Source organism: Colletes gigas, unplaced genomic scaffold (genome assembly GCF_013123115.1).
Source record: "Colletes gigas isolate AHSC1104 unplaced genomic scaffold, ASM1312311v1 Colletes_gigas_Sc00005, whole genome shotgun sequence".
NCBI lineage: Eukaryota > Metazoa > Arthropoda > Insecta > Hymenoptera > Colletidae > Colletes > Colletes gigas.
The window spans coordinates 4,843,523-4,864,900 of record NW_025106634.1 but is presented as its reverse complement, the minus strand read 5'-3'; the positions used below and the strand labels follow the sequence as shown (position 1 = coordinate 4,864,900).

General features: G+C 49.5%; 1 protein-coding gene across 1 annotated transcript in view; it reads right to left on the bottom strand.

Moving 5' to 3' along the window:
• Positions 1 to 4,518: 4,518 nt before the first annotated feature.
• LOC122395445 (iroquois-class homeodomain protein IRX-6) overlaps positions 4,519 to 21,378 on the bottom strand; it is a 42,022-nt gene continuing 25,162 nt past the window's right edge. The window contains exons 3-5 of the mRNA XM_043393032.1: positions 19,362 to 19,474; positions 7,113 to 7,417; positions 4,519 to 6,744 (exon numbers count right to left, since the gene is read on the bottom strand). Coding sequence (XP_043248967.1) covers positions 5,828 to 6,744; positions 7,113 to 7,417; positions 19,362 to 19,474 — 1,335 coding nt within the window. The 3' untranslated portion in view covers positions 4,519 to 5,827. The remainder of the gene's footprint in view (positions 6,745 to 7,112; positions 7,418 to 19,361; positions 19,475 to 21,378) is intronic.

Sequence of the window (21,378 nt, the reverse complement as noted above, 5' to 3'; positions counted from 1 at the left end):
GGGCGGAAGAATGAGCTGAACGGGCAGGGATCTTCGGAGCGTTCCAAACTCGAAGACTTATTTCACGAGCTGACAAACAAACGAGTTTCGCAAAAGTTGGACGGTCGGCGGATTTCCAACCGGTAGACTCGCGTAGCGGACGGAGAACCGCAGCGGAAGGGAACGGACACGCGACTTTTTCAAGTAATCGCGCGGGAAGTGGAAGAGTTACTGCCCGCCGTTGGTATTCGGCCATACGATGGTTTATTCAGGAACAATAGACTGTCCGCCGTATCCGGGACCTACGTCGAAGAGGAGCGGCCGCATCAAACATTCGATACCGAGGCCACAAATCGGAAAGCCAGACGTCGACGATATATTATGATCGTCACGGACGTCCCCGACGTTCTTTACCGATTCAGCTGCTGTTACCCGGCAGCAAAAAAAAAAAAGGAAAAGGCGATCTCGTTCTCAGAAATTTCCCCGTGGCCTCTTTACTTACTATCGCGTCCTTCTACGAGATCTTTTCCCTTAGACCTCCTAATATCTCCTGAACTAATGCTTTTTTTGTAGAGCATATCAAGGTGCATTCACTGATACCATAAAAAATATATGATTTCATTTGTAAAAACGTTAATGATCTTCGTATCTCCCTATGAAAAAACTACTGTTGTCAAAATGTGACCCTTTCGAAATCTGTCAACTTCGCCTGAAACATTTTTTTCACATAACGTGAATCTGAATGACAATATACGGTCACTTGCCCTGTATAAACGTTCGATCTCGATTTTTTCTCGTATTTTACAACGAGGAATCGCCTGTGTCCATCCTATGAGTTCTCCCAGTCGTGGAAATGTCCTTAACCGCGCGAAAACCCTGGACGAGGAAAGCAGATGGTCCGTCGAACCGGGTCCCGGGTCCCGGGTCTCTTTTCCCTGTCGCGTATCTTCGCGTCGAAAGGTAGCGTGACCGTGTAGGTGGTGAATAATGAATGGCAACGTCGAAACAACTTGCTGGACCAGCGTCGAGGACGCGGATCAGGAGGACACGGCGTGTACGTACGAGAGGTTCGGGGCCTGGGACGGACGCAGTTACGGCGCGAGTTCCGGGTGGAACGACATGAAAAATTAACGGGCTCGCGTTTTGACGTCGCGTCAAACTTTCGTTGTGCGGGTGATAGATCGTCCCGCGACCGTGTAGATTACTCTCGCCGCGCCTCGAAGCGTACCAGCGTAACGGAGAACGCGATGGAACAGATGGAGGCGGACAGAGAGGTGGTCGAAACGAGTGGGAACGAAAGACGGTTTTGAATTTCTCTCTTAACGAGCATTGGACAAATCCGAATTTTACGAGCGACACTCGCCGGGCACTGTCCGCTACCTGTCGACTCCGACGACGAATCTGCCCGGGCTAAGCATTTTTTGGAAGATTTATTGCCGCCCCGGTGGCCGCTAACAAACGCGCCGCTTTCCTCGTCACCGCATCCCTCGTTTATGCAACTTTTCAAAACCTCCGCGCGGATTGTTCGCCGGGGGTCGACAACTTTTTAGCGACGCGTCGGTACGTTCAACCTTCCCAAACAAAATGTCCGCCGTTCGTTCAACGACCGTATCTCGAAAGCGTATAAATTTCTTTCACCGTGCCGTGTCTTCTCGGTGTTCTCTTAAATACTCGGTTCGTTTGTCAAACATTTCTATTTAGCAATACTGTTATTACAGTCACTGCTCAGACCTGTCAATCTACGAATCTCTGCGAACAGCACAGGAGTCTCGAAGACGAGCTGACAGCAGTTTCGCGTAGCCACCCCCGGGTCGGTTTCGATCAAGCGGCGTAATAAAAAAAGAAAAGTTGAAAAGGCGCGGAAGCCTAATAAAACTCTTTCCCGCCCACGGCCCCGTTAATTACCATAAGTTAATTACAACGACGCGAAAGCTCCGTCAGCCACCCCCCGTTGACGGCTCTCGGGGTACTTCCACCCCTCGTCGCGTACATAAGCGCACACATAAACCGTGAGCGTGGAAAATATACGTGTGCCCCGAGTATGTATCGCATCGACGCGAGAACTTGCCACCCGATCCTCTCTGCCTCCCCCTCGCCCGCCCCCGTTCATATTTACGAGGCGAACTTTGCTTTAAGCCTGCCGATGTTTTAACTTTATCGCGACCGAAGTATGATTTTACGAGAAGCCCGCGGGCTAAATATGCCCGCGTCGTAAAATTAACGGCGTTTCCTTAAAGGAGTCCGGCATGCTTGCGTTAAAACTCGATAAAAGCCAATAAAGCATCGCCACGGAGAGCAGTTTAGTATAGTTTATCGCCTCTTCCCCGCCACGGAGTCACGGAGGCGTCCCGGCTGACCGCTGCCAACCTGCGCGCCCATTTGCAGCCTCCTCGGATAAGACTTACGAGGATTCCGCGGAAGACGGGTTCGAGGACCTCGCGACCCACAGGACGAAAACTCTTCGTCCGTTCGTCGAGACGATCTAGCGATCCGCTGTTAATTTTTATCGCTCGACTCGACGGTCGCCTGGGGTCCGTAAATGTCTTACAACAATTTAGGAACGTGGACGCTGCTGGGCTCCTTCATGGAAACGCCGTTAACCTTCGCGACTTATATTGAAATAGTATATTGTGCTCATTGCAAAGGATTCTAGCTAAATATCTCAAATTATTACGAGAAATTGTTATCTTCATCAAGCAACTCGGGGTATCGATAGACCTATTCGAAAGGAGAGCTCGATAACGACCGATGTCAGCAGTCGTCAGAACGCAGAGACCGTGGGGAGGGCACTGCTAGGGACAGGCGCCATTAATCGCGGTTTATTTCATCGAATCCTTGCACGCTCTAAGGGTGTTCCCACAGTATCCGCGTGTACTTGCACGATAAGTGGTCGATTATCGTCTGTCCTCGAGCGGTAATGCCGCTAAAAACTGCATCCCCGTCGTCGGCAGATAGTGTTGTCTCAGTTAGTACCCCGCGACACGATCATTTTACAACTGGGCTACTATACTGGTAATGGGTCGGTTTATCTGCGACAGGTACTGGTCGCCCGTGGGGATACTCTGCCTTAGCGTTCCCTCTATACACCTGCATTTTTGCACATCGGTATCTTTACGAAGGCATAAAACGGGTTTACTGGGCAATTTAAATGCCGTTCGCGGCACTAACGGCGCGCCGGAATACATTTTTGTATTTCTAAAATTAGACGTTCGCCCCTAACGCCAACAGGGAGCCACACTGGGGTTTCCGGGATGCCTCGAGAGCCCCTACTTTATTAAAAAAGTATCCTATTTTTTGTATCAACCCCACCGTCGTTACCTTCTTCGTCCCCGATCCAGAGGCGGGTCGAAATTGAAACGTAAACGGAAGCGTTCCATCACCCATCGAGCGTTTTCCCTAGACAGAGCCCGGGCGGGGACCGAGCGGGACAAAGTTGCAAGAAGCGAAACGAAAAGGGACGTCCACATAACTCTGCGGGATCTAGGGAGAGGACCGAGAAGGAAGGACCCCCACAACCCTTTGAAGGTTTATGCCGATTCAGGAACGAGTTGATTCATGAAGACGGGATGGACCTCCTTGGGATCCGCGGCTCGGTGCCCCCAAGGCCGTGGCGGGTGGTCCCGCGGCTTGATTTCTTGTTTCCTCCACCACGACCGATCTTGGCCGGTGCGTCGTTCTCCTCCGTTCCTCCCGGCTGCCGTGCTGGCGGAAACGAGACGGACGAAACGTCGGTCCAGGTTGCGAAACAGCGACAGACCCGGCCGGCCGAGGAGAGAGAGGACCGAACGAAGGGAACGGAGACGCGGATCGGCATTCCCCGCTGTCCGTATACCTATAGCGATTGTCGATTTAAATGTTTACTAATAACCAAGCTTGTCCCGCAACCACCCAGAAGTCGGTCGCTTTGCATTTTTATAAGTACATCTTGCGGCCGGTTCCGAGAACGAGGACGTTTCATATTCATCTGCCGCCGCCGGCTGCTCCGCCTGGCCGTCCCCTGCGTTGCCAGGAGTCCCGGCGCGTATTGTCTCCGCCGTCGGGATGCATGCGCCGCGATTAGGCCGGACACAACGGCATAATGATTCGCGAACGAGTCGTTAAACGAACGATACCCCAACGTCCATCTTTGCTCACGAATTTAACAATAGGCGGAGGGTCCACTTTGACCCGGACCTAAATACTACTGTTATTATTATTTAAACAGTTTTTAATAAAAATAATATCTCCTTACTTACTTACGTGTCAGGTCACAGAGTCAGCTAGAAATAATTAGAAAAAGCCACAGTAGTAAACGATCGACGAAACCGAATCGGAATATTCGTTAAAAGCAGTAGCAGATGGTCCATCCACTCCCAATCGGTTTTGAACTTCGTAAGTCCTCCGACCAAGATTACTCACCCTTTTCCACCCAGTCGAAGATCTCTCGGAGTTTCTTCTCGCCGATCGAGGAGACGGGAACCATCGATCAAGCGCAGGACGGATGGGCTGGGAAAGAATGACGAGACCTGCAGAGTTTATTTTTTTTTTTTATAATGATTCGTTTATTGCGAAAGGACACAGTCTGCAAGCCATCTGCCAATGTGGCATCGGCGAGCTCGCGTGAAATTTTGGACACGAATGACTAAAAGGTGATGGCGATCGTTCACTCTCGACATGACATGATATGTTGACAGTCGCTGCGCCCTGCAGGCGTCGCGTGCGTCTCGTCCAACCTTCTAGGGACCCGAGTTTAGTACGTCTCTGTGTGTGTGTTTTATGTCCCTAGCGTCCCGGATAGAGGACCGGAAGGTTTGTTCGCGGCAGCGGGGCGCAACGCGAATTCTAAGTTCTGGCGGATTACGGGCGGAGCGGAGCGCGTTCGACGAAATTCAGCGGCAAAAGGCGAAGAGGAGGATCGCGAAAGGAAGAAGAGACGTCGTCGTTCGTCGAAGGTGTCGGTCGATCGCGCCTTCGAGACTCGCCGACGATCTCGAGCGTCGAGCAAATAAATAAATAATACTTTTACGAACGGAGAAACCGAGGCTCCCGCGCGGATTCGTGCGCTCCGTCCCGTCGCCCGTGATCCGTCGCAGCGATCAACGATCCATACCTCGTCATGATCGACCGAGTCGACGCGAATCGATAATATTATAAACATTGCAATAACAATAATAATAATAATAATAATCATAATCATAATAATAATAATCATCGTCGTCATCGCCGTCGTTAGTATGAATTATGATCTCAAATATTATAATAATAATATCGTACCTACTCTACATACAATACATACACTGGCCGGACGCTCTCTACTGGGCCCTCTCTACTATTTACAAACGCATAAATAATTATTATTTTTACCGTGTATTTATATATATAGTACTTTATGTATAATATGACTGTCGAGTCGACGCCTAGGATAGTGTTTTTTTTTTTCATTTAAACCGCGATAGCTGCTGCTCTGCTGCCTACGGAGATAAACGGGGGGAACGGGGGGCCTACGATTTTCGTTTTCTCCTTACTTTTTTTCCTTATTTGTTTATCGTCGAGGACAGTGGAGAGAACCGACGTGAAGGAGAACGAGCGATCGGGGGGAGTAGCCCAGAGGGCCAGGAAAGGAGAAGGACGAAAGACGATGAAGAGAGACTAGGAACAAAGGAGGACGGGGGTGACCCGCGGGGGAGGGTGTATCTCGTTCCGTGGTTCTTCGGTCCAGTTACTGTACACTAATTACAAGATCGTAGTCTCTTATTATTGTCATCCACACCACACAACAGCGCCGCGCGCTCGCGACTGGCTCCACGCGGCGGTCCGTCAGCTCGGTTCGATCGAGTCAGTTAAATCAGTCCACGGGTTCACGGGGGAATCACACTCGCCCCGGTGACTTGAGCTCCTGCGTCGGTGGCAGGTTGCCGCTCGGATGGGGCGACTGGTCGGACCCGCCCGAGGAGGCGGTCGACGAGGAGGACGGGGACAGGCCCGAGGACGCGGTCGTCAGGAGGACGGCTGGCCCAGCGGGTCCGCCGCCGCCCCCGTTGATCGTGAACGGTTTCACGTTGCCGGTGGCGGACACGGCCGAGGCGGAGGAGGTCAGTATGCTGGGGGCCGTGGACGGCGGCATCACGCCGCTGAGGCCGCCCAGGGTCCTCGAATAGGTCTCCAACAAGGACATGTCACCGGATCCAAGGTGAGAGGCGCCGTACAGGTTCCGGTAGAAGTCCGGATGCGGTCGCACGAACTGCGCCCCCGAGTGCATCGCCGGGTGGAGGGGGTGATGGGGAGGCAGACGACTCGCCAGAGGGCTCACCAGTTTCCCGCCACCGCCGCCCCCGCCTCCGCCGCCGCTGCTTCCGCTGTACGGCGACGAGAGACCGGACATCGTCGTCGGGTTCGGGCTCTGCTGGTCCCCGTCCTTGCTCGCCATGTCGGCCAGCGACCAGATCCTCGGCTTCGTGGTCACCACACTGCCCGTGGACGGCGTGCTGGTGCTCGCCGGGAGATGATGGCTGCTCGGCGGTGTGCTCTCCGGTGACGGGTGACGCAACAATCGGCCGTGGGTCGTCGCCAGATACGCGGGATGCTGCAGTTGCAGCGGATGCCTCGGCTCTCTCTGGTCGTACAGACACTCGGGACTGTCCGGGCCGCTGTCCGCCCGCGACTCGCTCCACTCGCTCTCGGTTCTGCCCTGCACCCCGGATCCGCCGCTGGTACCGTGCAGCAGATCCATCCGGTGGGCCGGTCGCTCGCCGTCCTCGCTCGAACCGGTACCAGAATCCTTGGAATCTGCAACAGGAAACGGAAGGTGTCGTTGGATGGTGGAACCGAAGCCCCAAACTTATCAGAGGTTAACTCTCTAATAGTTATCGTGAATTGTGTGGTAAGCTATGGGAAACACTTAGGTAAGGTGCATAGAACAGATCAATGGTTCTTAACCTGTGGGTCCGCCAAGTCCCCACACACTCAAATTATTGAGCGAAGTATCCTTCAAATCGATTCATGAGGGGGAGAACCCTGTACACTACTTTGGAGGGATAGAACTGTTCAGTTTACGAATTGCATCATTCGTTTCAAGAACTATTACTGTACTATAAAATGTTTGCTACTCGCAATTTGCGGCAATATTGGATAATCGTATGTCGAGCAATCCTCACCTAATCGATCCTTCTCATCCACGCTCTTCCTTCCGCTGTCGTCGTCTTCGTTGTTGTTATCCTCGTCCTCGACCCTGTTTCTCGGCTCCCACGTCATCTTGTTCTCTTTCTTGAGACGTCTGCGCGCGTTCGCGAACCACGTCGACACCTGCGTCAGAGTCATCTTCGTGATGATGGCCAGCATGATCTTCTCGCCCTTGGTCGGATACGGGTTCTTCTTGTGGTCGTTCAGCCAAGCTTTCAATGTACTCGTCGTCTCTCGCGTTGCGTTCTTCCGTCTCGCGCCGTTGAGGTCCATGCCATAACTGTAACAGATAAATTAGGCGTCTGTTAAACAACGCCATCGCCCTAGTATATTCGATTCCGAATATACGTGTTCTTCGAATCACGGAAAATTTCAAAACGGATGATCAATCTTGAGAAATTATTTTATTCGTTGTATCGATCGACTATTCTTAGTGCGCTGACTGCCGCAAGAATATCAACGATAGGAATAAAACGCGTGTTTTGGCACTTACCTTTTGTGATCTCAGCTATATTCACGAGCTACGATTAAATTTATTTTATTTTACATCTCACCTTAAAAATTGATCTTCTCGATACGAGTGAAAACTGTCGCTCGTACGAGAGTTCTCTACTAAAATAAATTATTAACTAGAACAATATCGAATGTTACTACAGGTTTAGAGTACGGCATCCTCGACAGGATATAAACGGAGCGAACCGACCCTAAATTTCTCCAAAGGTCCTATAACCCCCAAATTGATAACGCGCGAATCGAAGCCCCCACTCGTGGCTAGTAGGGGTGGCGAACCGATCGAAGTCTTTAATGGAACTGCTCGGGGAGAGGATTCTTTTATTAAGTCCTTCGAGGATGGCCGTTCTCATCGTCGTAGGATGCACGTGACCCGGATATAAGGCGGTCGGGGACGTACACAAGTCGCGATACGTTATACGAGCAAACTGGATAAGAGGAGACAACGCGACCGGGGCGGAGTGCGGGGAGGGGAGGAAGAAGATGGCAAAGTCTCCGGTGGAACCTCGTGTCGGGAAACTTATCCAATCGTGAGGCTCGTTACGCCTTCCCCCGGCACGGTAGAAAAGTCCGAGTCCTCCTTGGTTAGAGGAACGATATAAGCGGGTAGCTACTACTTTCATCCCGAGAGCAGATCTCTATCTAACGGTTTAAGCTCCTTCCTTCTATCCTGGCCGGAGGAGTGGAGTGGAAAGGAGTCGAGAGAGCGCGGCGTGGACCCCGTTCCTCGCCTCGCCCGGTCGGACTGGAGCGACCAACCCCCTGGGATCCCATTACTAAAAGACTAACCCTTATCAAAGATTAAACTTCGGTATAACTGCTGAATCGACTGGATCGAAATTAAATTTTCCACCGTCGGCCGAACGGCTGGGAGATGCTCGTTCCCCACCTCGCTTCTCTTACTTTTTTCCTTGTTCCACCCCCACTCGACTCTCTTGTTCGAAACAACCGGACGGAGTCTCTCGACCGGAAACGCCTGGGCGAGACCCGGCCCCGGTGGCGATTTTCCAGCTGCGAAAAATCGCGGTTCCGGAATAATCTCTGAATGGAAGGATCCCTTTTCCAGAAAGTCACCCCTCCGTCACGAAGGCACCGAGCAACATCCTGAACGACGAGATATCGCTGATCCAAATCCCCTCGGAGTCGACTCGGAAACGCACCTTTGTCGACTACGGAGAGACTCCTGGCCGCCGTCATGGGGAGGCCGCCGTTATTGAGCTTTATTTTCGCCCTCTTTCATCGTGTGTGGACGCGCGACTGACGTTCCCGGTGTTGGCGGATCGAGGGGGTGGCAGCGGAGATGGGAAATTAATAAAACTGTCACTTATCTGGCCTTCCCCGAGGCAGGCCTACACGCGGTATCTCTTCTGTCTTCTTTCACCCCCTATCTTTCCAGCGCTGGTCGTTCCCTTCGCGGCCTCCGCTCGTCTCGCTTCCACCCTCCCCCAGGGGGGGGAGTGGGACTGCACGCGCCGGGATTCGCAGCGGGCTGAAACGAGGCGCTAAACATTTCAATTTGGCATCACAGCCGCTTCCAACCCGTCGACGATGTAGACTCGCGCACACGTTCTTTCTTTTTCTCTCTCCCGTATCCATCCAGCGTGGAGGGTCGAAGGCTTTGCCCCGGTGCACGCGCGCAAAGAGAACGAAAGAGCCAGAGACGGAGAGAACAGCAGAGAGAGGAGAAACGGAGGAACGTGGACCTGTGTGTGCACGCCGGCGAAACAGAGAGGAACAGGAAGACAGGAAAGAGCCGAGGGCAAGAGGGAGAGGATGGCTTAACCCCGGTCTGTTTGCGAGGAGCAAATGGCGTTCTGCAGTTATTTTAAAATTCAGCCGGTGGCAGGGGGCGCGGATCGGATTAAAAAATCAGAGTGGAAGCTTGTTTCTCATGATAACAGCCAGCCGCCCCCGAGAGCGGGAACTGCTGCTTTCTACCCGATTCCGTCGCCCGCCGCCCGCCGCGTGTCGACTCCCTATATCTCTCCGCCTCTTCTGCGTCCACCTGTCCTCTCTCCCCCGACCGCCCCCGGTCGGTTTTCTCTGTCTTCTTTATCCTTCTGGCGGCGTTTTTCGGTCTCTTTCAACCGTGGCGCGTTGCTTCTGCACGGTTCTCCCAATCTATCTCTCGCTCAGGCTCTCTCCACGGTATCGCTGCAACCACCGTGCCCGGCCATCGCCATCCTCGACAGCTTTAAATACGCCCCGAATATAGACCTGTCGCGTTATCTATATACAAATCGTATTATATACGCGTATATACGCAGCCCGAGCGCGTAGCTGCGATCAGCCTCTTTCCTCACGCGCGCGAGAGAGCTAATCGCATCAGCCGATTGTTTCCATAGCGATTGCTGATCGGACCGTCCTCCGCTTTGTTCCCGATTCGCAACCCTCCGAAATTGAGCTGTCTCTGGGACGTCAAGATGGATGCGTTATCTTGTTTTTCTAGCGCCAAATTCAATTTCACACGGGGGCTAACGCCCTCTGCGATTTGCCTCACGCTTTGCTACTTAACAATTTGTTACCAATGTTACCTTTGCTTGTATCAAATAACAAAAATATTTCTTAAGCAAATTAGATGGCATCCAAAGATGAATAATTGCTTCTTGTGCTGCCGTAAGTAACGAAACCATCGAAAGATCATTACATTGCTCGGTTTAAAATAGTCCCACGAGATTCGATTCGAGTACATTTTGGGGTCACAGCAGAGTTACGCGACGAGTTCGGCTGGATTCGGTCAGCCATTGTACAAGGGGAGTGCGAACACGGAGTGCAAAACTCGTTGAAAAATGTGTTAACGGACGGTCGTATGACGAATAGCGTGAATCTTTGTGTTGATACTGTTGAGAAACTGTCCGCGATGATTAAATGCCAACGAAGGGGTTGGAAAGTGGTCCGGGAGGGTAGTGCCCTTGAAAGCTGATGGGAAAGGACACCCGAAGAACGTGGATCTCATCGATTTCGCTGGAATATTGGAGATCTTCCGGTATCTAGAAACCGTCTGCTTCGATTTTCTATAAAAATCTAGAGTCTCCCGTTCGTTTTTGGCAGGAAGAGACCATCCCTCGGGGCACGAGAGACGATCAACCATTAACGTCCACCGAAACGGCCATTTCTCGCGACCCTCGTTCGGCGGTTAACGTAAACGCGTTTGTCAAGGCGTAGCCTTTAAGGGGATAAAAATGGGGGTGAGTGACCAGCTCGAAACGAGGCAGGTGTGCGGCCCGCGCGACTCCGCCCCTCGTTACCACTCGTAACTAGGGGTGATATCCGACTTCTTTCTACCCTCTCGCTCCTTCAACCATCACCTAACGCTACCTTTCTCCCTCTGTTGCTGGCGCACACCTTTCCAGCCAGGGTCTCGCGGGCTTCGCGCGCTTTTATCAACGCAAAGGTGCAGCCATTTTCGTTGACGTCGCCATCTTCCCCCTTTCGTAGATACGTGTGCACGCACACGGTCCGCCACACGCGCCCGTTCGTGTAGAAGTTCCTGCCTCGTGGTCGCGTTTCAGTTTAATCAACCGCGAAGCCACGCCAGCCTTCTGCGGTCCCTTTCATCCGTCCGTCCTCCTTCGCTTGTCTCCGTGCCGTAACCAGGAGTCGTCGATCCCCAGGTATATTCGATCCACGGCCAATCCGAACTTCGCGTCCAATTGTTTCGCCGGGGAGCGTGTTTGAAGCTCGGTTGAATCGCTGTCGCGTGGTCATTCGTTTGGATAACAAGCCGGACTCGGCCTTTTCGTTTTCGCTCGCGTTTCGTCCAGAATTCACGCTCCGTTGGAGCTGCTACCCAAACTCGGGCAAATTTTATTTTCGTACCAACGAATCAAATTAGCTTCGTTCGAACCATTCATCGACTATTCGAGTTACGTCTAAATTCAGATTATACGTTGTTGCGAAAAATATAATATCCGTCGTTGCTCCCAGTGACGTCGCCATCTTGGAATTTATACTCCAACTACTCTTTTCTTCTTGTCTCTGCGGATGCAGCTTAAAGACTTCGCTTTCGTCGTTTATTGCGGATCAGGAATGTTTATTAATAGAATGATTCAAGAACTTTCTAACGTAGATCAATTTTAAGTTCCATCTGAATTCGACATCTATTCGGATTTTAATCTCCACGGTAAAAGGAATTAATTCGTCGGAAGACACGACTCGGAGGATTATCAGGCGTGGAATCGTGGGGAGGAGGAAACTGAAAAACAGCAGGTATTCGGCGCGGCAGTTTACAGGAGCGTGCAGCGTGTACAGATGTAGCGTTAAAGCTCTTAGAAGCGGTCGGGAGTAGACGCGGCGTCGCGTCGCGAGTAAGTTTTGCGAGCGCGGTGACAGTCGGTTGTACCACATCCCAACTTTATTACCGGTTGGTTGCAACGTGACAGATCGATCGTAAACTTCCTGTTGCGCGCGTGTACACGCTCGTCTGTGCGTCCCGTTGTCGCGTGTGCGAGAACTTTCGCCCGGAGGTGGAACATTCACGGTTACACGATCGTACGCGCACCCACACAAAGAGCCTGTCCCTCGACCCGACCAGAGATTATACAATCTCTCGTCGTCTCTCTCGGTCGTTCGGCCGTGTGTAACGGAGTTTATATAAAATGATACACGGCCCGCTACTTTGTCATACGATCGTTTAAATTCATCTAGAGACACGCACATAGTGCGGCCACGGCGGGCCGCGATTAAAGTCAGCCACCGCTGAATTATCGTTAACCGAGATTACTTCGGCTCGCTGTTATGGCTGACTCGCGAAAATTTACTAAACCCGAATGATAGAATGCGATCTACGCGCCGTGACTCGTCGCGTATCGTTCCCGGAATTACACTTGTCCCTGTTCTACCGTCACAATGCGCTCTACGGGGAACCTTTATCGCTCGATAAAGAAATGATAAGGACCCAGCAACGAGACTCGTGTACGCGGTATGTTGCTTCGAAGGATCCTCGAACGAAGTCGTTCCCCCGCGACACCCGAAAAATCTTCCGGCGGCCATTTCACGTCGCAGAATTTCCAACGTTTCGTAAGACGGGGGGCACGGAAAGTTCGTTAAAACGATCGACCTATAAATCACGCGCGCTCGCGGACCGCGGGACAATTTTTTGCCTCCTGTCCGGATTCTGTGCACGTGGCCTGACCTTTCGTTCGACACGCGTTATCCGTAAAAGCGTACGTAGCCAACCGCGAGTATCGAAAGACGAGGGGCGCGGCCGAGTCATTAAATCTTTGCGACCGCCCGACAGGACTAATCTGCCTCCATTAACGCTAATGGGAAAAACGCGAGCTCGACGAACCGCTGTCATCTGCGTGTCCAAGAAGGCTGTCGAGGGAAAGCTCGCTGCTGCGGCGGCGGACACGTTCTACGTTAACTTGGAAAATGTTAATGTTAAAAGCTGGCTTAATATCGATATTATTATTTATTAAAATACCAAAACGCGTAGATTTTCATACCAGACTAACGAAAAACGCGTGTCGGTGACTTTTCACTCGGCGGACGCGTCCCTCCGTGCAACCCTTGCCGCGTGCTCTGGCAAAAAGCACCCCCTGCAGGACGAAAACCGGGTCATTAAACGGCCGTACATCATCGCCGGGACGTGACACATCCGTGAGCTGCGGATACGCCTGGGCCTGGACTCATTAGCCCTGTATATTCCCAGTTTGCCTCGGATCGAGAGAGAGAAAGAGAGACAGGGATGGAAGGGATCGCTCCAAGTTTGACGAGCGAACGAGTCCTCCAGGGAACGTTATTCGAGGGAATGAATTTGTAACCTTCGCGTGAACGGTGCCTCGTGATCGATAGAACCGCCCAGTGATTTATTTATTTATTGTCTAGTATGGGTGAAGTCAACAACGAATTAAATTAAACTTGAGGGTGGTCAGCGATACACCAAAAGATTCGATATTAGAGTGAAGTAGAATCGTAGGGAAGAAAGATCGTTCGATAAAAAATCTTTTCAATTGCACAACCCATCTATTCCCTGCGCCCGAGCAAACACAAGCACAGAAATAAACGCGTCGGTATATTCGAGATCGTACCGTCGATCGACAATCTCGTTAGATGAATCGGACGCATCGTGATTCAATATAATTCCATCCCGACCGAAGACAGCAAATATTTGGCTGGGCCTACGGAAGGGGTTGGCAACGTACTCGAAGCGTAAATCAAATAAGCGATCTTATCGTCGGGACGTACACCGTCTGTTGGCAACGCTAAATGGCCTACGATAGGATCGCCGACGTATCGCTCCACGAGTTGGTAAATAATAGACACAATAAACCTGGTAGTTACTTTCGTCTCGAGTATACGACCAGTTTCACAAGGGATTTACGTATGAAAAAAGAACATATATGTTTAATCTTATCGAATTTACTGGAAACAGATACAGCTATCGGTGAAAATCAATTCCACTGAGAGCCAATTTCTGTCGCGGGCAAACGGGGCATCCCAGGCCGTTCTATATCATCGAGAAATGCGCCTACCTGGGTCTAATGATCGTTTAAAGCAATAATTCTATACAGGGAACCATCTTAGTTAAATCTTATGCTTTCAGAATTTAAGTGTAACTCTTTATCTCTCGAAAACCTGATCAGAAAAAGACACTATATTGTCAAACTAGGATGTTGTCCGAGAACTTTTGCTCTCAGAATAGTATCTGTGGCGACAGTTCTCGGCTCTCCTCACCAGAGGGCTACGTTCTCTCTCACAAGTACTCGACACTCCTACTAGCAGACTCCCAAGCCCCAAACACTATTTTGCTATTTTCTTTACACAACGAACATCCACGTATCGTTTACCCATGGAGTTAAATTTACATCGCGCTCGAAGCCAACGATTTATGCATCCGGACGAAAAATCTCTAACATAACTCCGGATCGAAGCCCTCCCCCGATCCCCCCGTCGATCGTCGCGACGTGTCGCTTGGACGCACAGGTGTGCGTTGGTCGCACAGGCGGCCAGAGAACCGATGCGTCGCGATTAAGATTCGCGGATCGTCACGACGTCCTTAAACGCGCTCGGGCCCCGTGAGCGCGTGCCGACACATCGGTCGTTGTACGGACACACTTAATAATACGTGTCGGCGATCGAAGGAAGCCGTAAGCCGGACACAGCTCGACGAGTACACGTATGCGGCCCTGTGTTCGTACAACGAGCGATTCCGATACACCCAGGGCCTGGTTGTTTCTTTATTGTTTACCCTATATGTCCCCGGAAGCAGGGCCAATCCGCCGGAAAGACGAGACCGTTAACCCGCACGATCCCGAGACCTCGCGGCCGTGCATGCCAACTCTGCATTATTGGCTTTTTGTATGCTTATGTTAAGCGAACGCCGCGCACGCCCGAGCATAATGCTCCACACGGATCCTTGGGCACACACCTCGTCGATTATCCGCGCCGCTATCGCTGCTTTCGGATCTATTTCCCCTTCATTCATCAGCTTTTCTTACCAGACTAGCCCCCGGCATATACTTTAACAGTTATAGTGCGTAACAGAGGGGAACGAAATTTCACGGCCGCCATTTTATTCAGAAGTTATGATGTTCTAAACATGCGCATGAAAATTCGTGGAAACATTTCTGGCCTCACATCAAATGAATTTTTTTCTCGAACGTGCATAGGATTTCGGGAGTATGTCTATTCACCAAAAATGTTTGCAATTGACCCCTGCAACCAAAAATAATTTTTCCAGAACGATTTGAAATTCTTGAATTTTGCTAAAAATTTGTCCACCATTCGGAATTTTTTTCTCGAAAGTGCGTAGGATTTTGAGGGTATGTCTATTCACCAAAAATGATTGTAATAGACCCCTGCGACCAGCAATAATTTTTCCAGAACGATTTGAAATGTTTGAATTTTGCTAAAAATTTGCCCACCATTCGGAATTTTTTTCTCGAAAATGCGTAGGATTTTGAGGGTATGTCTGTTCACCAAAAATGATTGTAATAGACCTCCGGAACCGAAAATATTTTTTTTAGAACGATTTGAAATTATTTTTTTCGACGAAAAATTTGGGCACCTATCCCCTGTCGATTTTTCTTAAAAATTTGTTTTATACTACTCGTATACCTCGTCTGTGTTGTGACTACTATTTGGCTTTATCATAAACCTGGACTGAATTCCGGTGCTCGCCACGAATGTAGTCGTGTCGGCGCCAATGGAGTGCAGAGGGTTAAAAAGCTCGCGTATCTCGAGCAGCGGATTTATATTATTCGCCGGGAGAAAGCTTTGATAACGTATCGAGCAGCCGCGACAAATAATAGTCGCGCGTGCAAACGATTCGCGAAAGGGAAGAAAAAGACGTTGCTTATCTTGTAAACACAATGTGTAAATACAATGCGGTTTCGTTAGCATCGCGATATCGCGCGCGAATTATTCGAATCGAATTATTTCAGAGCGCAGTTCCTCTCGTTGATCATAAATCGTTGTTCGATAATCTCCCATCGCCTCGATATTTTCTACGAAAACGTGAAAACGAGCAGTTTCGCTCGAACGCTTGGAAACCACTTTGCGCCAAAGATGTTAATTACTAGGTTTGTTGCTGTAGCGATAAGACGTTTCGCGCCGTTGGAAATTATTCGAGTTCCCCGCGGACGATTTGCACGCACGAGGCCGTTCGAAACTTCTGTAACGCGTGCAGAAAAAGAAAACGCAAATGGAAACGAACGGCGGTTAATTTAGATATACGCGCGTATGGAATCGAGAGGCTAGAAATCGTCCTACGGTTAAACGTTTGAATTAGTTTGGAGACCTGGTTGCGTGCCGGACTTCGTTCGCAATTTTCCGCGAAGTTAGGGTGAGGAGATAATTAATTACCAGAGTCCATGCAACGATCGATTGAGAAAAAAAATCGGTTGAATTAATTGCGTGGGGAAACTTGATATATGGACTCCTCTAATCGTCGAGGTTCGTATTAACATAATCGAATCGTCCTTGCCTTGGAATCTGGTACGGTCGCTACATTTTTTCAACTTTACATTTTCCCTCGAATAGAAAAATGGCGGTATTTTTCGAGACGATTCGATGTCGATTATGATTTCCAAGAAGTCGTTTAGAGAAAGATGTTTCGCGCGGATGGGTCGATACAACGGGCGGATTTCGAGCCCCGCAGGTGCATCCTCGATCTTCCGGTAATTGTTGCCGGGCCGTCGGAGTGGAGGTTCCGGTTTGGACCGGCGGTAGGTCTCCGTAAAGGAAGACCCGGTACGCGAAGCGACTAGACCGAATGGATGCTAAGCAAGCTGTAGTACCCGATCGCTTCCTTGCATACGAAGCAGTCTCCGCCGGAAGTGCGTCACGCGGCACCGTAGATTCCACGAGGTGACCGACGACGTCGACGTCGACGACCACCGGGTCGCATACGTGATCCACGAGTCGTGTTTCGCCGGACCAGATAACGAATATTAGAAAAAACGGATCGTATTATACGAATATTTACGAACAAATTGGACATTTCTTTAAATCGGTTTAATCGTGTTTGTTCGGAGGAAAATAATCGAGAGTACACTTTGTACACCGAGAGCGATTTACTCGCGAGGAGATCGTGTAGTATGTTTACGAAATTCGGGAGTGAAGATTACAAAGCTCGTTTGCAGCAGCGAGTAGCTCATATTCGGATTCGTGCAATCGGTTGTAGATTGTCTGTGACGAAAAATGAGTTTTAAATACGCAATATTGGAGTTCGTTACAAGGATACGACGGGGAACATCGAATTTGTAGGATCACGATCGACTATTTTACGTATTTCTTAAATTTCTGTAACCAACGTTGAGGTATCGTAAATTTTGATCTTACGTGTGTTAGCTAAACGTTGCTGAATATCTTTGAAGGAAGTGAAATACTGTCATTCGAGGAAACAATTTTGTTGCTAATATAACCACGTTTCTTTTAACATAAATGTACCATTTAGCTTATATCCATGTAAATTGCCGTTTCCTTATCATTTCTGCATATGTTTTCTTGTAACACAGAGGTGTAATTACTGGTGTTCGTACGACTAAAGAGTAGTCTTTAAAATATTTTTCATTGTTGAAAAGTAATTATACGACCCGCGACTTAAACTTTTTATATTCAGTTTTCCAGAAAAAGGGAATAAAAAATCTTAGTTTAGAGCGAGAACTATTAATCTTTTCAAAGACTAAAGAATTTTATTTATAAACTCTCTTAGACGAAGTAAGAAATCGGCTGATTATTTTGAACACATCCAAAATTGCAGATATAACATTCGTTTCTATTGATACATCAATCACCAAAGTTTAACAAATGTTGGAGTATATTTTTTGGGGGGTACAAGCGTCCAAAGAGCTTGAAAGGGAATTTAAAAATTCAAGTTTATAGTTTTAAAAATATCGAACGTGTAAATAAAGAGACCTCGAGTTCTATCTCTGCAGTCACGTCCAAGTTGTTATTACATCGTTAACTCGACGTAAATATATACCTGTTGGCATATTTACAGCTGCATCGATATTTCGCTGTCCATTGGAATTTACGGTATCGCATAATTACGTTTTAAACAGCTCGCGAAAGGTGAGTTACGTTACACGTGCTTACGCTGAATTCGTTGTCCCTTTCTAATAGAACGTATGCGACAGGAGATAAGTAAAATTTCTGTCGAACGGATGGGTTCCATTGTTCAATTTTAATCTTCAATAAATGGCAATTTCGTCCATCCCCCGGGTACGGGAAAAATCTTCATCGTTCGAACCGTTTCCCCGGCTCTGTAATTGTTTACAATCCACGATCTCGTTAACAAGTCGTAAAAGCGCGGTTACAAATCGTTTCGAGCGACAGTTCGGCTCTCCTAGACGTGCGAGCGAGGCTGATAACGAGAGCTCGACGACCGAGAAGAGAAAAAAAAACCAGAGATGGGAGAAGGGGGAAAAAATTGAAAATGTCGAACGTCGGGCCGAAAAGACGGAAACGCTGATAGGGTGACTAATTATCGCGAGGTCCGTGTGGAAGAGCGCTTTCCCACCTTCCATCCCGCGCTCCGAATCCACAATCTCGACCGCGACCGATATACGATTCACGATTTATCAAAAACTGGCGAGACCTTTCACCGATCGCATCGTGACACGCGTTGACCGATTCCAACGCGTAGCGCGAGAATAAAAACGCCCAAGGCGACAGTCCCGGGTCAACGGAGCGCTAATTTATTGGAATGTTTATGTGTTGCTCTCGCTCGTTATCTGGCCGTGTAGCGCGGGCACATCGACCACGACCCGATCGAGAAACACAGAGCCACGTACGCTGGTAGAAGGGGACCCGTTCCGTTGTTGCTGCACGGGTCTTTGGTCCGTGAAAACAGGAGCGTGGATTCGGCGTGTGTGGTAGAGCCGAGAGATAATTGCAAAATCAACGAGAAAAACTTTCCGCGCGATGTCACATCGCGATGACTAATTCTGCTCCAACGACGCTCCATCCGGAGCCGTTCGATCCCTCGAGCTTCGCTTTTGGAAAGGTATTCTTGTTATAAATAACAAAAATCTTACGTTTCGTACGAATAATGGCTCGCGAGAGTATTCAAACCCCATCAAACGTCAATAACATACCCAAAGACACATTTGATGCCTCGAGTTTCCCTTTGGAAAGGTACATAAGATTTTTACCGAAAATCATGGTGTTAAAATATATCGATGATTCGTTTGCTAAATTTTCCATCGTCTTCGACTGTCGTTTGTTTGTTCGACGTAGAGAATTCAAAAAATGTTTTCAAAACTCACCCATTGAAGGGATAGCTGGCGAAAGCGGCGTCGTAAGGATGATACACGGATGGATAAGGCCACGCTGCTGCAGCTCCAGCCCCAAGATTTTCCTTCAGATCGAGGCCAGCAGCCTGCAACCGAGATTATGCTTGTTAATTATACTTGTTAATAGGGTAACAGCGTCTTGCGCGAGTAATTAGCGCGGTCGTGTACGAGAAGGACAGGAATTCCTCGATGTACGATATATTGGGAGTCGTTTAAAACTGCTGATCGGTCGTTTAATCGCGGCACGAATAAAAACTGTCCTCCGGAGCGACCGTAATAAAAAGAGAAATCATATACGATACGAATAATATCCATATTGGGTACGGTGCTGTTATTAAACCAACGATCGCTAAAAAATAGGAAAATCGTAAATTTGTTCGAGTCGGTTGTGCCCTGAAAATTAGTTATCGCGTCGACGCGGTCGAATGAAATTTTTAATTAACGTTCCCCGCCGTCTAAAAGCAAACATGGCGGCCAATCTCTGGCCCCGCAGTCGTCGAGGGACGGAAAACTCCATTTTTCGAAGGACGCGATTAATCGGCATATCGGTCTGCCCGGCCGAATCTTTATAATTCATCGACGATAATGAGAAAAATGGCTGGCAAAACGGCGATAATAATAATTGGAATCGATGTGCGACGGGTCTTGTTTGTTTCTCTAACCCGTAACCCCGGCAGTACGACTCCGTATAGCACCGTTTAAACTTCCATCAACCGTTGGAATAATAGAACCATAGAACCCGAGCCCGTCCCCCATTCACCCCGTTCCCCCGTATCGTTCTCTCTCGCCTCTTCTATATGCATTAGTCTTGCATTAATGGCATTAATTATACACCGTGTTCGAATCGCGCAGTCATCGTTGGCCCGACTGTAATTAGCAGCCGAAAATAGTGGACGTTGCGCGACGCCCGTTCGAGGGGAAATGCACGGATTTACCTCGATAGCGGAGGAGAGTAATGCGCGGAATAAAATTCTCCGGGAAAATGTAAAGCGTTCCGGGACATTCGGGAAAATTATTTGGCGTTTAACGTTGCAACCGTGTTCGAGGTGTAATTGATCGCGCGCGGTCCAGGTTTTCTGCCGAAGGGATTCGAATATTTGCAGAGGAAAAAAAAGAGAGAGAGAGAGAGAAAATCGCGCGGTTTAATTGCAAGCTCCGTCCGAGGGCTCGCGGTGAAACAAATTCTCGGCTCTAATGTCGCGATTTAGTTGTAAAATCGCGGCTCGTGCTTCGTCGTCGTAACCGCCGAGCGGGCTGATTTAAAATTTCCGAATCCGGTACTTCCTTTAACCTTTTCGATCCTTCTCATCGATATGTACAATTTGCTTTCGATAAATAGGAGACTAAATAGCTTGTAATGCACTGCTAAAATCGAGAAAAGGAATTGCGTAAGGACCAAAATGGAGGTTCGTAGTCGGTCGAACGGAAGCGTAAACAAGAACGGGGAAACGATTTTTCGGGTAGGCGGCGCGAATCGTGGGGGGTCGGGCATAAACGTAGCCACTAAAAACGATACTTAATGACTTTCTACGCGAATACCTACGAAGGTACTCGACGCCGGAGACAACCTGCGCAATCTGCTGCCTCGTTACGAGGAGGCAACGCCATACACTAGGCCCCTTAAGCTCGATCATAAAGAGCGACGATAACAGGCCAGCCTCGGCGACGGCTCGAACACGACAGTGTCCCACTGTTACCGCGGGACGGATTCATAAATTTACGCTTCGCGGCTATTTTCTTCGTGTATGCGCTTTGTGTGTGGTCCGATAACCTCACCGACTACGGACGAATACACGAGATCCCCCGTAACCCGTTGGCTTCTTCCTCCTCTCTCGGGGTGTATTAACATCACTGTCCGGGACCTTCGCTCGCGATAACATCTCGATTATTGTATAATGCATCGCAACCACGCGGAAAGAACCGAGCGACGCGAATTTCGCGACTTCGATATCCGCTTAGAACAACGACGGGAGACGTTGGCCGATCGACG